This window comes from Dendropsophus ebraccatus, chromosome 8 (genome assembly GCF_027789765.1).
Source record: "Dendropsophus ebraccatus isolate aDenEbr1 chromosome 8, aDenEbr1.pat, whole genome shotgun sequence".
NCBI lineage: Eukaryota > Metazoa > Chordata > Amphibia > Anura > Hylidae > Dendropsophus > Dendropsophus ebraccatus.
In genome coordinates, this window is record NC_091461.1 from 48441189 (window position 1) to 48465008 (window position 23820).

Below are 23820 nucleotides of genomic sequence, written 5' to 3' on the forward strand. Positions count from 1 at the left end.
CTTCCTAGGTGCAGACACATCTTCAACTCATCCTAATTCCTGTGGATGACTGTAGTTCTGAGTACTTTCTAAAACTGGTTTATCAGCAACTGGGAAAGTTGGGTGGTTATCAAGAAGCGTATTATTATTTTATTCCTCTCTCTGTCTATTCTCTATCTATCCCTTTTCACCTCACTCTCTGTCTCTCACTCCACCCTCCCCCTTCACTGTCTCTCAATTTCCCTGCTATTTCTGTATACCTCGCTCTCTTTCTGTCTCTATGTTGTTATAATATCACAATTAGCCAACTGTGATGAAAGCCTGTGCAGGAATAATATATACACGTATGCCCTTCTGTTTGATTCACACAGGCAGGCACCCAGCTTTCCCAGGTGCTGATAAGTCATTGTGTGATGGTTACATTCCCTCTGCAGGCTGAGGCAGGAGGGCTGTGGGGTGTCTGTTGGGTTGTGTGATGTGATATCCTGGGCGGATCTTATTGGCCTCATTGAGGTGAGGAGGTGGGGAGTGGGCTGTCTTATCAGCAGTGGGCGTTACTGAGGGGGCTGTCTTAGCAGCAGTGGGTGTTACTGAGGGGGGTGGCTTAGCAGCAGTGGATGTTACTGAGGGGGCTGGCTTAGCAGCAGTGGGTGTTACTGAGGGGGCTGGCTTAGCAGCAGTGGGTGTTACTGAGGGGGCTGGATTAGCAGCAGTGGGTGTTACTGAGGGGGCTGGCTTAGCAGCAGTGGGTGTTACTGAGGGGCTGTCTTAGCAGCAGTGGATGTTACTGAGGGGGCTGGCTTAGCAGCAGAGGGGGGGGGGGCTGGATTTGACATGCAAGGAATGCTGGCCTCAGTAGTTCTAGACCTCACAGGCAAACACAATCTAAAACATGAAGTGAAGAAAATATGGATCATAGGAAACAGCTCCACAGCAGCAAAAAAAAAGATCATATAGCAGCGAAACTTGGCAGGGATATTTAGGTAAGCCTTAGACACATCAGCAACAATTTCACACTTTTTTGGCTGATAGTTGAACAATCCCCTTAAGTGTCTTAATAGTAAAAAGCATATATGTTTAACAAAATGATAAGGAAAAAGGGGTGATGGGTGCAAGGAAGATATATATATATATATATATATATATATATATATATATATATATAATTTTTTATTTTATTTTTTATTCCATTTTTTCTACCGGGTTGAAAACATTTTTAGACAAGTCTACAACTTTGAATACCCCTTTAAGAAGGTGACATTAGAACATGCAGAACAGGGATCAAAGGGAGAAATACAGGAAAGTGAAGTGTGGCCTTTGTAAGATCTTTGTAAGTGGAATTGGTCCTTAAGCAAATCTTAGGGTTAATTGGATTTTCCTTATGTAACTGGACATAGACCACAGAGTTAAAGGCAGAAGTCCCACAGGGAGTACGTCACATTTCTTTATCTTTTTCTTAGTAGAAAACTATCACACTGAGAGGAATATTCCCTTTCACTCTGTACTTAACCATCAATGTGGAGAGCTGTGGGTTGAAAGGGAGCTGTAACCTTATTAGCTGCACCTCCTATTGTGATTTTTGCTGCATAATTTTACATACGATTCTAGGAATAGTAGTTTTAGTCTAAATGTATACTGCTGTATTTAAATCTCATCCTATAATTGTAAAATAATTCAATACTGCATCAAAAACAGAGATCCCAATTTTTTAGTTCATATATCTACATTTTCCTTGGATTTATACGGTAGGGTATACTATACCTTCTGCTGAACAGATGCAGCAATATGATAATGCATCTGGTTAGGTAATTTATTAAGGACTCTAGTAACACAGAGAGAATTACATTTTGCAATTAGTTTTGTTTAAGCGAACCACAAAGTTAGTGACATGACATCACCTCAATTATGAATCAGACTGAAAAACCAAGGCAGAACATTATAGTGAGAAGGAACAGTAAGAGCATGACCTTCTTGATAGCAATATACACCTATGAACTCTCTGTTAGATTAGACTCCGAGCTGTTTTCTGAACACTACCTTTCTTATTGATGTTGTGCCATCTGTGACACCAGCCAAAACAATAAAATGCCAATTAACTGCCCTAGATGTCAGCTTGCTTTGATGTGTTCACACTTGGATGCGGAAATTGGAAAAGGAAAATGGTCATTGTATTTTGAACCAATAAACCCCTACTGTACCTTTGTCACTTTGACAGAATTTTTTTTTCCACTCACAAATGTGTTTTTTATTAGAGCTGAACAAACTTTGAGCATGCTCGAGTTTGTCAGAACCATTAGGGCTTTATCCAAGCATAGCAGACACTGCTAATCAAATACCGCACACTCTGGTTCGGATGAACTCGAGCACACTTTGCTCAACTCTATTTTTTTTATGTAAAATGAAGTTTAACTGTTTGAGAGCACTGAAGGGGAAGCTGTCAGCACCAGGGCCCTACCTAAGGTGCTTACAGTGTGCTGTAGCTGGCAGCCGAGCAGGAGGCCGAGCAGCATTGATTATTCATGAAGTGGGAGGAGGAAGGAGTGGTGAGGCATGCCAGAGTGTGGCACAAACACACATTGACACTTCATTACAATAGGATTGTGCATAAACCACTGCACGGACAAATTATCAAAAGGCACCATGCTTATTAGGGGACTGCCAGCTACAGCACGCTGTCAGTAGGGCCTTAAGTAGGGCCGGTTGCTGACAGATTCCCTTTAAGTAAGAAAATAGAGATGATCGAGCTTACAGTAAGTTTGGATTTGCGCAAACTCTAATGCTCAGCATTTCTATCCCGCTGCCTGTAGAAGATGGATGCAGCCCTGGGGTTGCCTGGAAAACATGGATACAATCATAGGGGACCCCACTCCCTTCCCGGAAACACCCATCAGATGAGCAGGGTGCATTTCAGCAAACATCTTTAACTTTTTTCAGGAATAGACCAGGGATTTTTCCAGGGATATTATGTTCATTTTTGTTTGTTCTTTTAAGTTTTTCCACAGTTTTTGTTATAGTTAAATTAAATGGTATTTGCACATTGTGTTGTATTGGCTCTAAGTTCTCCATTTATTACAGGTGGGTGGCTGCTTATAAGGTGTTTTTTAAAACAGACCTAAAACAGTCTTTGTTTTTTTTGCTTTGAGGTTATTTCTAAGGAAATAGTAATTTATGTGCTGCTGGACCTCTATTATGCAAGCACATTAATTACCAGCTAAATTGTGTAAATTGTAGGAATCTTTTCTTTTTTCAGTGTTTTGATTAATGAAACTTTGTCTAATAGACACTAGCAAAAAACAGCATTTAATGGAGGGAGTAGTTACTGTTTGATGTCTTTTATACCAAGCTGTGGAAGATATGTTTTGAGTTTGGAAGAGATTTCAAACAAATTGTTTGTTGTGAAGTATTAATATAGACGCTTAACTTTATTTTCACAGTAGGTTTTGCTTGGAGTATTTACAGACATTCAATAAAATGGGCATCGTGGTGATTTTTTTTCTTTTTTTCTTTTGGCGCCTGTGCTCTATGGCTTGTATAGGAAAAGTGTATAAACAGTTTCTTGCTTAAGAAAATTATCTCAACAGTGTTTCCATTTGGCAAGTGAATCATGCAATTAAGCTGCCCCAGTGTGAGTAATAAAGGGTTTCAAGCAGACAAATCATACTTTTGTAACATTACCATATTAAAATTGTGTTAATTTTTCTTTTCTTTCAATATTAATTTTTAAAATCATTAATCAACTCATTTTTTCCATCACAATTTGGTATTAAAATTAAATTAGTAAGCCTAAGTTTGTGCATTCACAAACATTGTGCATTGTGCTCAATAAAGGGGTATTCCCACTTCAACTAACTTGAGTAAAACTTGAAGGGCTCCTCAAAGTAAATATTTTTGCAAATACAGTGGTGTCTTGGATTACGAGCATAATTTGTTCTGGGACCGTGCTTGTAATGCAAATCACTCTTGAACCAAAGCAAATTTTCCCATAAGAAATCATTGAAATAATTGAGATAATTGGTTCCCCAAAAATAATGAAATGTGAAACAAATAAAACAAACATTTAGAAACAACTAAATATGTTGTATTATAAGTTACTGTACAGTATACCAATCAGCATGTGGAATATAATGTATAGTAAGTGCATAAACCTGAAAAACCTGCAGCCGTTTGCAGATACAGGATGGAACTGCAGATCCCATAATGCAGAAGCGTAGTACAAGCTAGAATAGAGAAGTAGGGCTGATGTCAGAGGTTTGTGTGGTCACATGACAGTAATGGGGTGGGGTGTGTACAGCATGGAACAATCAGAAAGTGAGAATAACAGCTGTACAGGAGGACAGTGACAGAAACTTTTCTTTACAACAGTGTGAATGGCTGCGTGTAAGTGCAGGCACATTATAGCAGCAGTGTGTATAGCTGAGTGTAAGTGCATACCCATTATAGCAGGAATGGAGAGGGTGTAAAACACAAGAGCTGACAAAGACTGCAGGGAGTATATATATATATATATATATATATATATAGTCCAAACATAGAAGAAAAGCAGATGAGGGCACGCATGCACGCGAAACAATTGTTACCATCTTACCCCATAAGTGCTTGGCGTTCACAACATTGCCCAGGATGTCCTCTACTTTTAACATGCATGTAAAGAAATAAAGAAGAGCACGTAATCTGGTGAGTGCCCTCATTTGTTTTTCTTCTATGCTTGGACTTTACACTAAATACTATAAATCGTAGTGAGCACCAACCAGTGATCCTAAAAAAAGTATTGGTCTAAAGTCATTGGCGATACACAAACAAGCCAAAAAAATAGCAGTGCCGGTGTCTAACAATCTACCTGTATGTGATATATATATATATATATATATATATATATATATATATATATATATTTATGCTATGTATATACCAGACTGAGTTTAGAGTAGAGCTGTGGTTGGTAACCTAGATATTGAGATATTATGAAGGGTGTGTAAATAACAAGTAAGTTTACTAAATAAATGTATTCGCAGAAATATTTAACCTGACAAGCCTGACAAGTTTATCTGTGATAGTTGAGATGAGAATTTATCTGTTCACACACAGTAAAATAAAAGCAAAATGCGACAATAAATTACATTAGGTCCCGGAGCAGCAAAAATTACAGTTATAGTTTAAATCTCTGGGACCTCCCCAATTCCATATACCGGAAGTTCCACTTTCATTATAACCATACATCACTCACAGTAGCTGTTTAGAGCTAAGATGAAAGAGCAGAGAATGCACTGCTGAGCACTTCTGCCTTTTCATTCTAGCAATTGGTGGGGGTGTAGGCATCCGAACATTCACCAGTGACGCATCAGAAGTTTATTATAATCATATTTACACTTTAGCTCCAAGAAAAGTTAATAAACTGTTATTTTCTACGGTATGTTCACACTAAATAAAACAGGTGGAATTCCGCAGTGGATATGTGAATTCTTTGAGCGGAGATCATCGGAGAACGGAGGAGCACAAGGCATCCCATTGACACACTGTTTTACTCAGTGTGAACGCACCCTAAGGCTATGTTCACACAACGTTCTTTTTCAGTAAAGAACGGATGCTGATTGCAGCATCCGTTTTTTACTGAAGGAGCAGCATTACATTGAAGTCATCGTTATTTTAAAGAACGGTATTTTATTTGCTATGCACCGGACGCTGTTAAATGAAGTGTGAACATAGCATAATATTGCAAATAAATGCGATCAGTCTTTGAAATGAAATGAATGTAAATAAATCATATTTTTATGTAATGAAAATAGCTAGTTACTGTGTTGATACAGTTATCCCCTATAGCAGTGACATCTTAGTTGTAGGTGTATATAAAGAAGTATACATCAACAGCAATAATAAAGAAAGGCTTAGCATTGTGCAGTAGAATTCCCAGCAGTATAATATACAGTAAGTTGCCTCTCACACCAGCTTTAACTTAGAGTTAATAAAGTCTTGTTACTTGTCAATTATGCCATACTATGTAATTATGGCAGGTGAGGGGAAAGTTTATTTTTAGCAATTAAAATGCAGAGGAACAGAAGAGAAATCTGAATCGGGTCAATATTTAGTGTGAGCGATCTTTGCCTCAAAAACAGCATTACATCTAGATACGCATATACACAGTTTTTGAAGGAACATCGGCAGGGATGGTGTTCCAGATATTTTGGAGAAGTAAACACCAATCTTGGTGCCTGCTCAAAGGCTTTTCTTTCCATGTCATTCCAGACAGACATGATAATTAGAAGCGTCAGGATAATCACACCAAACATAGAAATGTGTTGTAAACCCCTTCCCGCAGAAGGATGTACCAGCACGTCCTGTTGCGGGTGAGGGGGATCAGAGAGGGGTACAGACCCTGCTCTAAACTGCCACGATCCCAGCTGGTGCTAGGGGACGTGGCTATTAACAGGTGCGGCCGAACGCTGCACCCGCTAATTAGGACAGTTAAATACAGCTGTTAAACATGACAGCTGCATTTTAATGTTTTTTACAGCCCCTCTCCCTGGTGTCTAGTGGCTGGGTATATAAAAACTGCTGTTTGAAAATACACAATGGGTGTTTGAAAATACACAAAAAAAAAAACTACTTAATTCTTTTTGAGATTATATTTAAGTGTTATCATTTTTTTGTATACAGGAAAGAGTGAATCCAGTTAATGTTACACCACCTATAAAAGCAGAAGATCAAGACACGGATATATTACCAATCTCTGACCGTCCTGGAATACTTTTCTCCATTCTTGTAGGTATGTAACATGAAGCCAATCAAAGCATTTTGTAACTATATCTTAATATGTTAACAAATTTTTCATAGAAGCACATTTGAAGCCTGATGGAGCATCTACTGTTGCAAAATTTGTGATACTATGTGTGAACATAGCCAATTAATGATAATAGTTTCTTAAATATACTTTGGATTACAGGCCCCACAGAACTAAGTTACCTGCAAGGCTGCATTCTGTGTATTCTACATCCTTGCAGAATATGTCAACACTATGGGAGATATTTATTAAAGGGGTAGTGCGGCGCTAAACAATTATTCACTAAATAACACACATTAAAAAAAGTAATACAACAATATGTTAGTGAATGGCCCCCTTCCCCGTGTTTCCCCCCACCCACGCTAGACCCAGAAGTGTAGTGCTCTATACTCACCCGATTCATGTCGCCCCCGGCTGACATCTTGGGGACAATGGTGTGGTCTTCGGGAGGCTGGCCGGCCGGTCCGCACCAGCCCTTCATGCCGGCCCCCCTCTGCGGCATCATCAGCTGCTCAGCCGCGATTGGCTGAGCACAGTTATGCTCAGCCAATCGCGGCTGAGCAGCTAATTATGCGGCAGAGGGGGACCGTCTTGAAGGACAGTCGGAGCGGTTCGGCCGGCCTCCCGAAGATGACATCATTGTCCCCAAGATGGCGGCCGGGGTCAACACGAATCGGGTCAGTATAGAGCACTACACTTCCGGGTCTAGCGTGGGTGGGGGAAACACAGGGAAGGGGGCCATTCACTAACATAACATACATTACAAAGTTGTATAACTTTGTAATGTGTGTTACTTAGTGAATAATTGTTTAGCGCCACACTACCCCTTTAAGGCTGGCATACTTTTACACTGGGTTAAAGTTAGGCCCTGCCCCCTTTTCCCCATACAAGTTCACTAAGAGGCGCATGCCTCTTACTCAATTCGGCCGGCCGTGCGGTGTGCCAAATCTATACCTGCTGGAAGCCAGACATAAATCATGAAAAAGCATGATAAATGAGGCGCTCCTCCCATTATGATGAATGCACATCTGGATACCATAGTTACTGACTGCTTAATTGTTATTAATATTGTTTTAATGCTTAATTTGAGTTCCCGAGTTTATATATATATGTATATATATATGTGTATATACATAAATATATATATATATATTTATATATATATATATATATATATATACACACACACACACACACACAACCTATATTTGTCTGTGTTGCTGTTTGCTTTTATATTTATTGCACACCAATAAGTTATAGGGTGCGTTCACATGTACAGGAGATCCGCAGCAGATTTGATGCTGCAGATTTGATGCTGTGTTCAGTTATTTAGATGAAATCTGCTGCGGTCCAACCAATTAAAGTTTATAAGAAATAATTCAAGATCCAACAAAATGTTTGTTTCTATGCCTAAATATAGCAAATATAGAAACTGGCTGGTTGCTATGGCTTTAGTAACACATTAGATTTTATTACATTATGAACGCAAAAGGTGTTGCTTTGTTATTATTGTGTTGTGTGCAGCAGAATATTAGAACTATGTTTCTTTTCCCCTTTAATTCAAATATGACACACAATGCTCAGTTTGACATGTACTGAAACCATTGACGGGTAAGGGAAAATAATCTATAGTGTTCCGCTTATTCTTTCTTTTTTTCTGTATCTTTTGTGGCTCTGCTTTAAATATTTAATGCCTAATCCCTAGGTATCGCCATTGTCATTCACTCTTACTAGTTATAAATTGTGTAAAACTCAGTCCATTAAACAATAAATTGTGTGATAGGTTATTAAAAGCAGAAACGGTACTGAACTGTCGGTATCACAAAAAATAGTGTCAGCCCCTGATCATATTAAGTTTGGCTTCTTTTAAACTGTCTTGCATTTTTTATTACCTGTGTGCTAAAATGAATGCATTTATTACCTTTCTGAAATGGAATGATAGCAGCATCCGATATACAGAAGGTGCTATGGAAGAAACAATCACTGTGTTTTTGTTTTGTCAATTAGATGTTCAAGACATTGTCTTCTTTGCAGGCACTCCTGAGGATTATGCACAGTATTTCCATATGAATCGTACTACGGCTGTGCTAACACTTCTGAAGCCAGTAAATAGAGATTTGCACCAGAAATTTGATTTGGTGATTAAGGTAATATTTCTAATTTCCACTTGAATAATCATTACTTGTTAATGGTCCTAAGAGAAAATTAAGTTCTGTTCTATTTATTTATTTAAGCGCAATTATTACTGTACACTTAGCTTCATTATCTATGATGTATGAAGTGCAGCTCTGAGGTTTAAAAACATACCTGAAGGAAGCATTTCAGCAGCTTGGAATTATGAAGTGATCGTCTATGCTTTTATTGTTTACTGGATCTCTAGAGAAGAAACAAACTCATTTTTAAGTCTGAAAAATTCAGATTTTATTCATTTTTCAGACTTTAATCGCTCTGGGTTTATATGTTTCATATAAGATATGATTCCATTTTCATCTAGTTTGAAATAAAGTCTAGCATAGGCTATGGTGACACAATGTAAAAAAAAGGAAAAAGACATCCGCTTTTTGTTTAAAAAGGCGTCCGTTATTGCATCATTTTAGGTGACTTAAAATGCATTGAAGTCTATGGGAAAACGAACGTCTTTTTTACACATTGTATTGAAAGACGGGCGTCTTTGGGGGCAGACGCACTCAATACAATATGTGAAAAAGACGCCCGTTATTTCATAAAATTCAATTCATTTTAGTCAACCCACTTAAAATAATGCAATAACGGACATCTTTTTAAACACCTTTTTCCTTTTTTGGACGTTGTGCGAACATAGCCATACTCAGATATACTCATTTACATGGTCTATTAGGTTGCTGTTGTGTTTGCTACTGGGTATGATGCTGCAGTAAATTGTAGTATGCTGCTATCTAGGGGTATAGGAGGTCCAGTGGAACAGACTTATGAAACTTTAACTTTCGGACACCAGTGAAATCGATTTGAGATGACCAGCTAAAATTTTATTGGAGGTGGTCTTCCCAGATACGACAGCCAATAGGCATAACCTACAGTGGAACTAAAAAAAAAAAAAAAAAAAAAAAAAAAAAAAAAGTCATAGAAAATTGTATCTGGATAAGGGGTGATCTTAACCCCTTCTGGACCAGGCTAATTTTCGTTTTTGCGGTTTCGTTTTTTCCTCCTTGTGCTTAAAAGGCCATAGCACTTGCATTTTTACACCTACAGACCTACACGAGCCCTTATTTTTTGCATCACTAATTGTACTTTGCAATGACAGGCTGAATTTTTGCATAAAGTATACTACGAAACCAGAAAAAAATTCTAAGTGTGGTGAAATTGAAAAAAAAAAAAATTTGGGGGGAATGTTTTTTTTACGCCATTCGCCCTGGGGTAAAACTGACTTGTTATGCATGTTCCTCAAGTTCTTAGGATTACAACTATATATAACATGTATAACTTTCATTGTATCTGATGGCCTGTAAAAAATTCAAACCATTGTTAACAAATATATGTTCCTTAAAATCGCTCCATTCCCAGGCTTATATCGCTTTTATCCGTTGGTCTATGGGGCTGTATGAGGTGTCATTTCATTTTTTGCGCCATGATGTTTACTTTCTATTGGTACCTTGATTGCGCATATATGAATTTCTGATCGCTTTTTATTACATTTTTTCTGGATTTGATGCGACCAAAAATGCGCAATTTTGCACTTTGGGATTTTTTTGCACTGATGCCGTTTACCGTACGAGATCAGGAATGTGATTAATTAATAGTTTGGGCGATTACAGACGCGGCGATAGCAAACATGTTTATTTATTTATTTACTTTTATTTATAACCTGGGAAAAGGGGGGTGATTCAGACTTTTATTAGGGGAGGGGGCTTTTTACTTATAACAATGTTTTTTTTTTGTTTTTTTACACATATACTAGAAGCCCCCCTGGGGGACTTCTAGTATATTCACTTTGATCTCTCATTGAGATCTTTGCTGTATAGATATACAGCAAAGATCAATGAGATCGGCACTCGTTTGCTTTCGGCTGCTGCAGCCGATAACAAACGAGTGCCGAGCCGGGGACGGCGCCATCTTAGAGCGGTCCCCAGCCGGCAACAGGTACGGAGATCGCTACTCCGGAACAAGGTCCCGGAGGAACTATCTCCCCCACTAGACACCAGGGAAATTCTGTATCCGGTCATCGGATGCAGCTGTCATGTTTGACAGCTGCATCTGATTACTGTATTAGCGGGCACGGCGATCGGACCATGCCCGCTAATACCGGCAGTCCTGTGCTACAAGCGGCACCCGGAACCGCCGCGCGGCCCCACTCTGAACGCCCGCACCCGCGCGAGGACATACAGTTACGTCCTCGTGCGGGAAAGGGTTAAAGAGGTAGAGAGATGATTGGTTTCACTGTTCAACAAACACTATAAATTAGAATGCAGGTGTGTCTACTCATATCTTATTAATCGGGTTATCCAGTCTCTTAAAGGGGTTATCCGATGTTTACACTTTTTTACATCTTGCTGCCATATAAGAAAAAATGAACATTATATGCTGTGCTCCCCTGGTGTCGCTATGCAGTGTTGCCTGTGTCCCCTGCTGTCTTTAGCCTCCGTTACTTCTGAGACGAGCTTGTCTCGGGAGTGAAAGCCCGCTCAACCAATCACTGGCCACGGCGCTGTCCAGTCTCACTCAGTGATTGGCTGGCATTCCTAAAATGAGCTCATCTTGGAAGTAACAGAGGCTACAGACAGCAGGGGACACCAGCGGAGTGCGAAGAGGTAAGCATATAATGTTTGTTTTCTTATTTGGTAGCAAGATGTAAAAGTGTGCTAGCATCAGATAACCCCTTTTAAGAAGTGTTGCCTGTGTCCCCTGCTGTCTTTAGCCACTGTTACTTCTGAGACAAGCTTGTCTCGGGAGTGAAATCCCGCTCAACCAATCACTGGCCACAGCGCTGTCCAGTCTCACTCAGTGATTGGCTGGCATTCCTGAGATGAGCTCATCTTGAAAGTAACAGAGGCTACAGACAGCAGGGGACACCAGCGGACTGCGAAGAGGTAAGCATATAATGTTTGTTTTCTTATATGGCAGCAAGATGTAAAAGTGTGCTAGCATCAGATAACCCCTTTTAAGAAGCTATTTTAAAGCAATATCATGACATTACTAGAGCACCCAAAAGGCTTCATTTACATGGTTTCCACATAAAGACAAAACTTATATACTTGTATACAGCAGTCTGTCACCAGATTATAATCTTGTGAAAGCTGGTAACCTCACACTATACATGTCATGATATGAAACATTAAGCCATAAGTAAAGAAAGGAAACATATGTATTTATTCAGAATTTCATAAATCCAGGAATAGACATATGACAATGTGTTGGTACTATATTAAATTGTTCATTTTTAAAGATAAAAGTTATAGCCTGTTTCATACATCTTTTAAGGGTTTGGCTGTAATCCAGGGCTGTATAGGTTCTTAAAATGATTTCTATATTTGGCACCATCAGGCTTTTTTTTCACCTTGGGATTTTATAGTCTTTAGCATTAATCCTTTCTCTCCAAAAGAAAAAGTATAAAGATGTTCAAATATTGTCAATACAATTCTTTGGGATGTATACTGGGTGATATTTCAGTTAGAGAAAAAGCAATGGTCTTACAAATAGAAAATGAGGGTAGATGCTAGTGGGATATCTTACAACTGCATGGCTACTTTAAGGGAATGGGGTTATTGCAGACAAAATTTGAAAAATCGTCGTGTGTCGTTGATCGTTGATTTAGATCTTACCCTAAAATTATGTTGGTTAAAAATCGCTTCATCTAATAGGACCATAGAATTTTGGAGCTTTACAATTCAAATTAGTCAAAAAAAAAAAAAAGGGAAAGTATCATCATTTCAAATGTATTCCCATCTCAACTGATATATTTATTTTGCTTCATATTTAATTAAATGTGTGTGGATGTACTATCTAGATGTACTACACGAGGAGCTGTCAACAATGGAAGGAAAAAGGCAGCATGTCAGGAGAAAGATGCAAGTTTGTTAAATGAATGTATTTGCAAAAAAAAATAAAAATAAAAAAACTTGAAGTGCCCTACAAGTAGAACTTGTTGAGATATTAGTTGAGATAGTAACTGTCTTAAAAATGAGTCTGTCACCCCTGACCACCTACCAAGCTGGCAGCACGACTGGATTAATATTGCATGTTGTCAATGCTTTTATTGATATTTATCCAGTGGTGCACTACATTTGTAAGTGGTCCAAGTGACAAATTCAATTTTACTATAAGAATTTTTTTTTTTTTTTTTTCATGATCTGTAGTTCAAAAACATTCTAACATTTTTTAAAGCTTTCACTCTGGCCACTAAACCTAAAATAATCTTACTCTGCCTGTTCTAGAAATAAGTGCAGCAGTCACCTTATTATCATTATAGATAGGGATAAAATAAACAGGATCCATCATTCACAATAGGTGATGGTCATAGCTTCACTTCTTCCCTTCCCAATGAACACTATCCCAGAGAACTCAGTAAGTCAGCTCTAGACTATGTGGTGCTATGGATCATGTAGCTACTGGAAAGCATATTTATAATTTATGTCAATGGCAGATAAAGTAAAATGGCGGCCCCAAATGATGTACACAATTCAGGATACAAAATCTAAAATCAGAAAATTAAATCTGATTAGAAATGAAATATAATTTTAATTCCATTAGTAAAATACGCTAGGCAATGTATTAAAGAGCTGTCAGGAATCGAGCACCGCTCTCAGCCCCTGCCTCTGCCGAGGCGCGCGGTTCAGCTGGGAGGGACGCTGATGGCGTCCGTGGTTACGGGCAGGGCCGGTTGCTGAGGGGGCGCTGACGGAGTCCTTAGCAGCCGGTCTGCTGTTTGTGCGTCGCAACGCTTTTAACCTTTTAGTCCGTTTCTGATTTTGTTACGTTCCTTGTTACGTCTTCTGTTATCCGCTCCATGTTTTTCAGTTCTCTCTGCACTTTCTTGCTGTAGCTCATTCACTGATTTGTTTCTGCTGTGTTCTGACCGACACCTGACACCTAGCCAGTTAGCTGTCAGCATCTAGCTTCCTGCTCACTATAAATCCCAGCCCCTTCCCTCACTCCAATGCCTGTGATAGCGCCTTGAGCCTAGAACTAGCAATCCCCTGACCATTTGTTATAGTGACTCTGACCTTCTGGATCTTGTGACCTCGACTTAGCCTTTTTGGATTTCGATTTTGTACCTCTGCTACCGGTTGTTGCCGACTCTGCTTCCTGACTATTCTTTATTGTGTTGTGTTCGTCTGTCTTTGTTCTGTGTACCACTGCATACAGCATAGGGATTGCCGTCTAGTTGTCCCTAGCTGTTAGAGCTTTGAGGCAAGCAGGTAGGGGCAGCGGGGCGGGTGCCAGCTCAGGGCTCACCTGTCCGTGTCTCCTGTTCTGCCTCACAAGAGCATTATATAGTGCATAAGAGAGCAATTAATATTTACACCTTGACAATCAGCATATGGTATTGAAAAACAAAGGGTACCTGTCATATCGTCTTGTCACTCACTCACTGTGTGTAGTTGTTTCTGCTGACAAAAATTCGAGTAACTATGGATACGGGTCAGTTCTGTGCACAAGCCCTAAAATGATCCAATAGGGCTTGTACATGGAACTGTCCCGGTATGGTCGTACCCATAGTTATCATGCCAGTCAGGTGAGAAATATCATGGCAGGTAGCCTTTGCTTGACTGCCACTCCATACAGTTCTCCTCTGTTGTTCTATCTGTGGAGCAGCAAGCTGGGGACCCCTGTTCTAGCAATCAATGGACCAGTGAATAGATGATAAATAATTCTTACTGTAATAATCCTTCAAGTGCAGTTGAAATAGTATGAAAGTGTAACTTCTTGGCACAAACCATGTTCAATCATAAATATACTGGAAACTGCATTGCTAACCCCCCAAAACAGTTAGGTATTTGGGATGATAATAGCGTGAAATAAATAACATTATCTCCGACGAATGACACGTTTTAATGGAGGATGAAAACTATTCTATGAACCATATATTGTACAGAAGAGAGTCCGGCAAGCATTAACAGATTAAAATGACAATGTTTTGTCCACCGCCAAGGCTATAATAAGGTAACATATCAATTGAAGAAAATTACACCATGACACCTGCTTGAATAATGATTTTTATAGCATGGTGCTCTTTAGGGATCCTTTCAGCCAATATCAATAGATGCTCTATATTGTTAAAAGTGTGAGACCTTTCATTATCTCCCTGAAAGCCTTGCCTTCATTTGCTTCCATTTTCTAGAAATGATAACTGGAAGCTGATTGATTGTTGTACACTTCGTCTCAACCAGTTTTCTAACAGGGATTTTGGTTTTGATATACTTTAGTTGAAACTGGAATTGCATTGTATTCTAAATTGTTCTCTAAGATGTTATAAATAAATATTTTCATTAATTGCATAAATTTGCCCAGAATTTTCATATCCACAATGTATATACCCCCATTTATATAGTCTACAGTCTACTTGGCACAAACAATAGTTGGATAACCCTTTAGAGACCAGGCCAAATTTTGTGGTTTTGTTTTTTCCTCCTCATGTTTAAAAAAACATAGCGCTTGCATTTCTTCACCTACAGACCCACATGAGCCCTCATTTTTTGAGACACCAATTTTACTTTGCAATGATATACTTAATTTTTGCATAAAATATGGTGCAAAACTGGGAAAAAAATATTTGTGTGGTGAATAATTTTTTTTAAACAAATTGCCATTTTTATTTTGGGGGGTTTACGACGTTCACCCTATGGTAAAACTGACATCTTATATATGTTCCTGAAGTCAGTACGATAACAATGATATGCAATTTATATAACTTTCATTTTTTATGGCCTTTAAAAAAATGTAAAACCTAAAAAAAAAAAAAAAAAAACTAAATCTTCTTAAAATTGCTCTTTTACCATGCTTATAACTCTTTTTGTCCATTGATCTATGGGGATATGTAAGGTGTAATTTTTTTTTTGTGCCATGATCTGTTCTTTCTATCTATTGGTACCTTGCTTGCGTACATGAAACTTTTTGATCACTTTTTATTAAAATTTTTCTGGATTTGATGTGACTAAAAATCAGCAATTTTGCACTTTTGTTTTTTTTTTGCCCTAACACTGTTTACGGTGCAAGATCAGGAATGCGATAATTTATTAGTTTGGTTGATTACGCACGTGGTTATACCAAACATGTTTATTTTTATTTATAAAAATTGAAAAGGGGTGTGATTCAGACTTTAATTAGGGGAGGGGAATTTTTTATTAATAGATTGCCGAGCCGAGCAGCGCCATTTTAGCACAGAGCCCCAGACAGTCTAGATGCAGGGACTGCTCCCCCGAGGGGACCCCCCTCTGAATTCCCCTAGTCCACACAGGGCTTACATGTACGCCCTTGGTCATCAAGGGGTTAATTGCACAATGATTAGTGTTCGAATTACCTGTTATTGTGGAAGACATCATTTTAGTAGTAGTATTAATATTAATATTAATAATAATAATAATAATTTGGGGTTATAAATGAGAGCGACAGGATTGGAAAGGGTTTGGTAGCTATGAGTGGCTTGTTACTATGCTTAGATGTGCCCCTCACATGTAAGCTCATGTGGCTGCACTGCTCCCTGGTTTTGTTCTTATTTAGTGTACCCCAAATAATTGAGCAGAATCAAATCCAACGTAGAAAGAGATTTTCCACAGCTCCTTAGGATAGTGCAAATTCTTTATTGGTACATATACGGTGAAATTAAAAACTGGTTAAAATCACGCCGACGCGTTGCGGAGGCAGCCCTCCTTAATCATGGCAATGTAACTACTATACAAATAAGCCTTATATAATGTGTAGGATGTACCAAGTACCACTGACTCCACCCCCACAAAGGTGGGAGGGAGAGGGAAAGGGAGGGGGAAGGGGAAAGGAAGGAGAAATGGGGGGGGAGGGGGGGGGGAAGGGGGAGGAAGGGGGAGGGGGAGGGGGGGGGAGGGAAGGGAGAGGGGAGGGAAGGGGAAGAAAGGAGTGGAAGGGGGGGGGGAGGAACGTCCCACAGATCAACAACGGAAAAGTAGCTGCATAATAATTAATCAATATTCAGTGATATATATATGGTATACTGTGTGATAACAAAAGCAAGTATATGGTAATCCGTTGTGATACATTGTTGGAAGATAACCGAAATGACAGAGAATGAAAATGGCAAAAAAAAACTCCGACGACCTCCTCCTGGTATGGGCGGGCGACGCTGAGAGAGCCAAGGATTTCGTTAATTACATTAATGGCAACACATTGAACCTCAAATTTACTTTTCAACACGAGATCCACTCTATTCCTTTTTTAGATGTTCTATTGTCCTGGGAGGGAGACAAAATCACAAGTACATTATACAGGAAACCTTCTGCTGGCAACGGCATACTCCACGCCCATAGTAGTCACCCGAAACATGTTACCAAAAATCTCCCCATCGGGGAATTCATAAGAACAATACGCAATTGCACCACTCAGCAAGCTTATTTGGCTAGTGCCATGCAACTCACTGAGAGACTACGTAACCGAGGCTATAATGACCATACCATCAATCGGGCACGCAACATCGCCGAGAGCCATGACCGCACATATCATCTCTCGGATAGAAAAGATAACAAACACAAAATTGAACACACTACGAATGGCATAGTCCCACTCATTTTTTCCACCCCATTCAGTCCCCAGTTTAAGGACATACAGACTATCATAACTAAATATATTCCTATCTTGTATCAAGATACCCTGTGTGAACAAGCACTTACAGGGGGGGTTAAATGTGTGGCCAAGAAGGGTCAAACTCTGGGCAACATCCTGTCACCATCCACACTTAAAACTGAACATCTAGCAAGGACCAACAAGAACTGGCTCAACATGACTGGCTTTTTTAGATGTGCTGCCCCCAGATGTCCAATGTGCACATTTTCACTTAAAACCCATTCTTTCTTGTCACACATTACGGGAAACTCTTATACCATCAAGAGCTTCATCAATTGTTCTAGCACACACGTGATATACCTTGCGGAATGTTCATCTTGCCTCGTCCAATATGTAGGGTCCACTATCAGGAAACTGAAGGTCCGTTTCTCTGAGCACATGCGTGACATCCGTTCCACAACGGCACCATGGGGGACAAAATCTATGTCTGGTTTGTCCAGACATTTTCATCAATGCCACATGGGTGACACTAGCACGCTCAAAATAATAGCTATAGAAAAAGTGAATAAACCCCCTAGAGGTGGAGACTGGGCCAAGCTCCTCAGAAAACGGGAAGCATATTGGATCCTAAACTTGGCCACACGTTTTCCCCAGGGCATGAACCTAAAAACGGATCTCTTCTACATTTTTTGATAATACTTTTTGATAATAATAATGAATATGTGTTTTTTTTTTTTTTTTTTTTTTGCCATTTTCATTCTCTGTCATTTCGGTTATCTTCCAACAATGTATCACAACGGATTACCATATACTTGCTTTTGTTATCACACAGTATACCATATATATATCACTGAATATTGATTAATTATTATGCAGCTACTTTTCCGTTGTTGATCTGTGGGACGTTCCTCCCCCCCCCCCCCTTCCACTCCTTTCTTCCCCTTCCCTCCCCTCTCCCTTCCCTCCCCCTCCCCCTTCCTCCCCCTTCCCCCCCCCCCCCCGTCCCCCCCCATTTCTCCTTCCTTTCCCCTTCCCCCTCCCTTTCCCTCTCCCTCCCACCTTTGTGGGGGTGGAGTCAGTGGTACTTGGTACATCCTACACATTATATAAGGCTTATTTGTATAGTAGTTACATTGCCATGATTAAGGAGGGCTGCCTCCGCAACGCGTCGGCGTGATTTTAACCAGTTTTTAATTTCACCGTATATGTACCAATAAAGAATTTGCACTATCCTAAGGAGCTGTGGAAAATCTCTTTCTACGTTGGATTTGCCGATACGGGACACGGCCCGCATATATTTCCACGTGCTCCACTCCAAACCCGGAGACTCGTGTACCTGCATGCGCCATTAATTATCTGGGGTGAGCTGATCTACATATATATGTTTCTCTGAGCAGAATCAAACTCTGTCAACATTTGCTGATAGGCTATGTTCACACAACGTCTAAAATAGAGAAAAGGTGGCCAATTTTCATATTTTAAAAAAGTCTGTTTTTGCAATGGGAAGATAGACGTCCAATGCACACAATGCATTAAATAATGGACGTTTTACCGCGGACGTCAAAATAATGAACATGATTGTTCTTTTCGGACATCTTTTGTAAACAGCGGGCGTTTTTTATTTGTTATTAGTTATTAGTTCACATGCAGTTTTTCTTTTTCCACCGTTCTTTTTCTGTTTTTTACTATTAAATTCAATGGACTTTTTAATTAAGCCCCACCCAAAGCCCAGTTATTAACCCCAAACTAAAATAATGTGCAAACACATCATTGCACTAAGGGGAGGCCAGACAGCTAAATTACGTCCAATGTTTTAGACTCAAAATAACGGATGTCCTTTTAAAAGAGCTGAAAAACATTGTGTGAACATAGCCTTACACTGTCTTGGCATTTACACTTTTGTCAAGTAGAGACTCCCATCTTATGAGAGTGGTCTACTGCACCCGTTTTTCTCTTCCACACTAGAAAAGTGGTACCTTGGTAGCTAACTAACTAAAGAGATACCAATGCTGTTGTGGGTAATCTGCTCTGCTCTACAAGGCAGTATTACATGGTACAATATTGAGGTTAAGCAACAGCCAACCTGTCAGGTCAGTACTTGCTTCCTCCTCGTTTCCCGCTCACTGCCTGTGCTATAATACGAACAAACCAAGCAGGAAGCAGCGAGAGGGGCTATCCAGATGATCCTTAGATCGTTCGGGCTGCCCATTGAAGTCAGCGGTGGTCTGTGTAACATGTGGCAACGTAATGAAATCATCAAGGATTATGATGTCTATGGCTGTCTATGTCCCTTGTTCTGTCTCCCACTAGGGACCCATTCTTATCTTATCCTGTACCAGGATCCTGGTGCCTAAAACAATTAACAAATTCTGGGATGTAGTAAAAGAATACAAAAAGCAATATATACCAGTTTATGCAAGTCAATAGTAATTGATTATCAGCAACATATAGCATAATTTCTTTATCAAATGTTACTGCTATGTTAGAGCCACCACATTTTTTTAAACTTCTCTTTACCAAAAAAGTTACTACCTCTGACAAAAAGTTAGTTTTAAATATAGTATTAATTAATGTATAATCATGATCATGTTTTCCCATTGGATTTCCATAATTAAGTAATTACTGGATAACAAAGCTAAAGTAGATAACACTTGACCACAATCTACAAAATATGTGTTACTGCTTCATTATAAATCCATTAGTTTTTTTTTTTAATACTGCTCATTAGTCTGACCTCACAAATAGGCTCCTTATTCAAACCTATCAATAATGGTTTATATAGAGCAAATGAGTAGACTAATAATATAGATAATGATTATCTAATGAAGTCTAAATAAAATTAAAATGAATATTTTAAGCATGAAATATTTTGGTGTAAACACCAATAGCCAGGGCTATGTTTGCCATTAGGTAATAAGGATCTAGTGTCTAGGCCTGTTCCTTTTAGGGGTAGTGGTATGAGATATTGAGGATCTGCACTTTTCTTGCAGATCTGGCATAAATGTCTACATTTTGGTGCCAGCTGCAGCTTACAACCACTGTTAAAGGGGTTATCAAAAATTCAAAAAAAAAAGCACTGCAACTTTCTTGCAAAAACATAACTCCTATTCTTAGGTTACAATTCAGCTCCATTCACTTTAATTAAACTGAGCTGCAAAACCAAAACCCCACTAAGGGCAAGAGAGGTGTTGTTTCTGGAAGAAGGTTTCCATGTTTTTTAAGCCTGAAAAGCCCCTTTAACCCCTTCACGTCAGCCATCTGTATATATACGTTCCTATTGCACATGCCCCGTGCAGTAGGAATGTACATATGAGAACGGGATCGCTGCAGGGACAGCGATCCCGCTCTCATCTGAGTGAGGCACCGGAGATAATGAGAATCAGCTGCGATCCCGCAGCTGACCCCCATTAACCCCTTAGTGACCGCCGAAACGGCGGTCACTAATGGGCCGGTGCCGCCGCTATATTTCATCTCCCCCCACCGTGAATCCACGGTGGGGGGAGATGAAATAGTTAAAATCAGACCCCAGACCAGCCCCCCTAGTGCCCCGGTATCTAACCCCCCCTCCCCGCGGCGGCCATCAGATCCAAGATGGCCGCCGCGATCACTGTGAACAGACTAATGTCTGTTCACAGTGATCTCTTTGTAAAAATGAATGAAAACCCCATGCTCTCCGCCACCGGAGGTAGCGGAGAGCATGGGGCAGTCATCGGGGACCCCCCCTGTGGGGTCCCGGTACAAGAGATCAGCGGTATATACTATATACCGCTGATCGCTTGTGCCATGTGCCGCCGAAACATTTTATCCCCTGTCACCATGAATGATTGGTGACAGGGGATAAAAAATGATGTCCCCCCACCCCCCCAGTCGCCCCCCAGTCACCCCCGTCCCCGAGTCACCCTCCCCTACCCCATATACTCACCGGATCCACGGAGCTCCTTCCTCTTCGGTGTCCTGGCTGGTTATGAAGTGCACATGCGCTCCACAACCAGCCAGCTCTGAAAATTTAAAGTGACAGAGACCAATTTGGTCTCTGTCACTAAACTATGATTACTGTGATAGAAAATATCACAGTAATCATAGTAATACAGTGAAAAAGAATGTGAAAAATACAAAAAGTGACAAACATACAAAAAAATAAAACACACACTTTCTATTATAGTAATAATTGCAGTTTACTCCCAAATTACCCCTAACCCCCCCAGATTACCCGTAACTACCGCAGCTAGCCCGTAACCACCCCAGGTTGTCCGTAATTACGTCAGATTGCACGTAACCCCCCAGATTACCCGTAACCACCGCACGTTGACCGCAACCACCGCACGTTGACCATAACCACCGCACGTTGCCCGTAACCACCGCACGTTGCCCGTAACCACCGCACGTTGCCAGTGACCCCCTCCAGATTGTCCGTAATCACCCCAGATTGCCTGTAACCACCCCAAATTACATGTACCCACCCCAGATTACCTATAAGCACTTCAGTCTATCCGTAACAATTCTAGATTGTCTGTAACCCCTCCAGGTTGCCCGTAACCACCGCAGGTTGCGCATAACCACCCCAGGTTGCCCGTAATCATGCCAGATTATATGTAACCCCCCAGATTGCACGCAACCACCGCAGGTCGCGTCTGACCACCGCACGTCGCATCTGACCACCGCACCTTGCCTCTGACCACCGCACGTCGCCTCTGACCACCGCACGTCGCCTCTGACCACCGCACGTCGCCACTGACCACCGCACGTCGCCACTGACCACCGCACGTCGCCACTGACCACCGCACCTTGCCTCTGACCACCGCACCTTGCCTCTGACCACCGCACCTTGCCTCTAACCACCCCAAATTGCCAGTGACCCCCTCCAGATTGCCCGCAACCACGCCAGATTACAGGTACCCACCTCAGATTACCTATTAGCACTTCAGTTTATCCGTAACCACAGCAGGTTGCCTGTAACCACCCCAGATTGTCTGTAACCACCCCAGATTGTCTGTAACCACCCCAGACTGTCTGTAACCACCCCACGTTGCCCGTAACCACAGCAGGTTGCCTGTAACCACCCTAGATTGTCTGTAACCACAGCAGGTTGTCCGTAACCACAGCAGGTTGTCCGTATTCACCCCAGGTTGCCTGTAACCACCCCAGGTTGCCTGTAACCACCCCAGGTTGCCTGTAACCACCCCAGGTTGCCGTAACCACAGCAGGTTGCCCGTGACCTCCCCATGTTGACGGTATCCACCCCAGATTACCCGTAACCACCCCAGATTACCCGTAACCACCCCAGATTACAAGTAACCACCTCAGACTGCCCGTAACCACCCCAGACTGCCCGTAACCACCTCCAAATTACCCAGAACCACCCCACAATACCTGTAATCTAATTTTTTTTATTTTATTTTAGTAACTGTTCTAATAACTATTACTAGCTACTGTTTTGCTCCAGCAAATTGGCACTCCTTCCCTTCTGAGCCCTGCTGTGTGCCCATACAGTGGTTTATGCCCACATATGGGGTACCGTTGTACTCGGGAGAACCTGCTTTACAGATTTTGAGGTACGTTTTCTCTCATGTTCCTTGTGAAATTTAGAAATTTCAAACTAAACCAACATATTATTAGAAAAATTCAAGTTTTTCATTTTTACTGACCAATTTTGAATACTTTCCTCTAATACCTGTGGGACCAAAATGCTCATCCTACCCCAAGATGAATTCTTTGAGGGGTGTACTTTCCAAAATGGGGTGACTTTTGGGGGGGGTCTATTCTGTAGACATTACAGGGGTGCTGCAAATGCACCTGGCGCTCAGAAACTTCTTCAGAAAAATCTGCACGGAAAATGCTAATTGGCGCTCCTTCCCTTCTGAGCCCGGCTGTGTGCCCATACAGTGGTTTATACCCACATATGCCATACCATTCTACTCAGGAGAATCTGCGTTACAGATTTTGGGGTGAATTTTCTCTCCTGTTCCTTGTGAAATTGAGAAATTTCAAACTAAAGGAACAAATTATTGGAAAAATTCTAGTTTTTCATTTTTACTGTCTACTTTTTAATACTTTCCTCTAATACCTGTGGGGTCAAAATGCTCACCACACCCCAAAATGAATTATTTGAGGGGTGTACTTTCCAAAATTGGGTGACTATGGGCGAGATTTTACTCCGCTGGCACTACAGGGGCACTGCAAACGCACCTGGCGCTCAGAAACTTCTTCAGCAAAATCTGCATTGAAAAAGCTAATTGGCACTCCTTCCGTTCTGAGCCCTGCTGTGTGCCCATACAGTGGTTTATGCCCACATATGAGGTACCTTTTTACTCAGGAGAACCTGCGTTACAGATTTTGGGGTG

General features: G+C 40.7%; 1 protein-coding gene across 1 annotated transcript in view; it reads left to right on the forward strand.

Annotated features, from left to right (window-relative positions):
• PCDH15 (protocadherin related 15) overlaps nucleotides 1–23820 on the forward strand; it is a 796162-nt gene that overhangs the window by 206582 nt on the left and 565760 nt on the right. The window contains exons 8-9 of the mRNA XM_069981835.1: nucleotides 6631–6739; nucleotides 8789–8901. Coding sequence (XP_069837936.1) covers nucleotides 6631–6739; nucleotides 8789–8901 — 222 coding nt within the window. The remainder of the gene's footprint in view (nucleotides 1–6630; nucleotides 6740–8788; nucleotides 8902–23820) is intronic.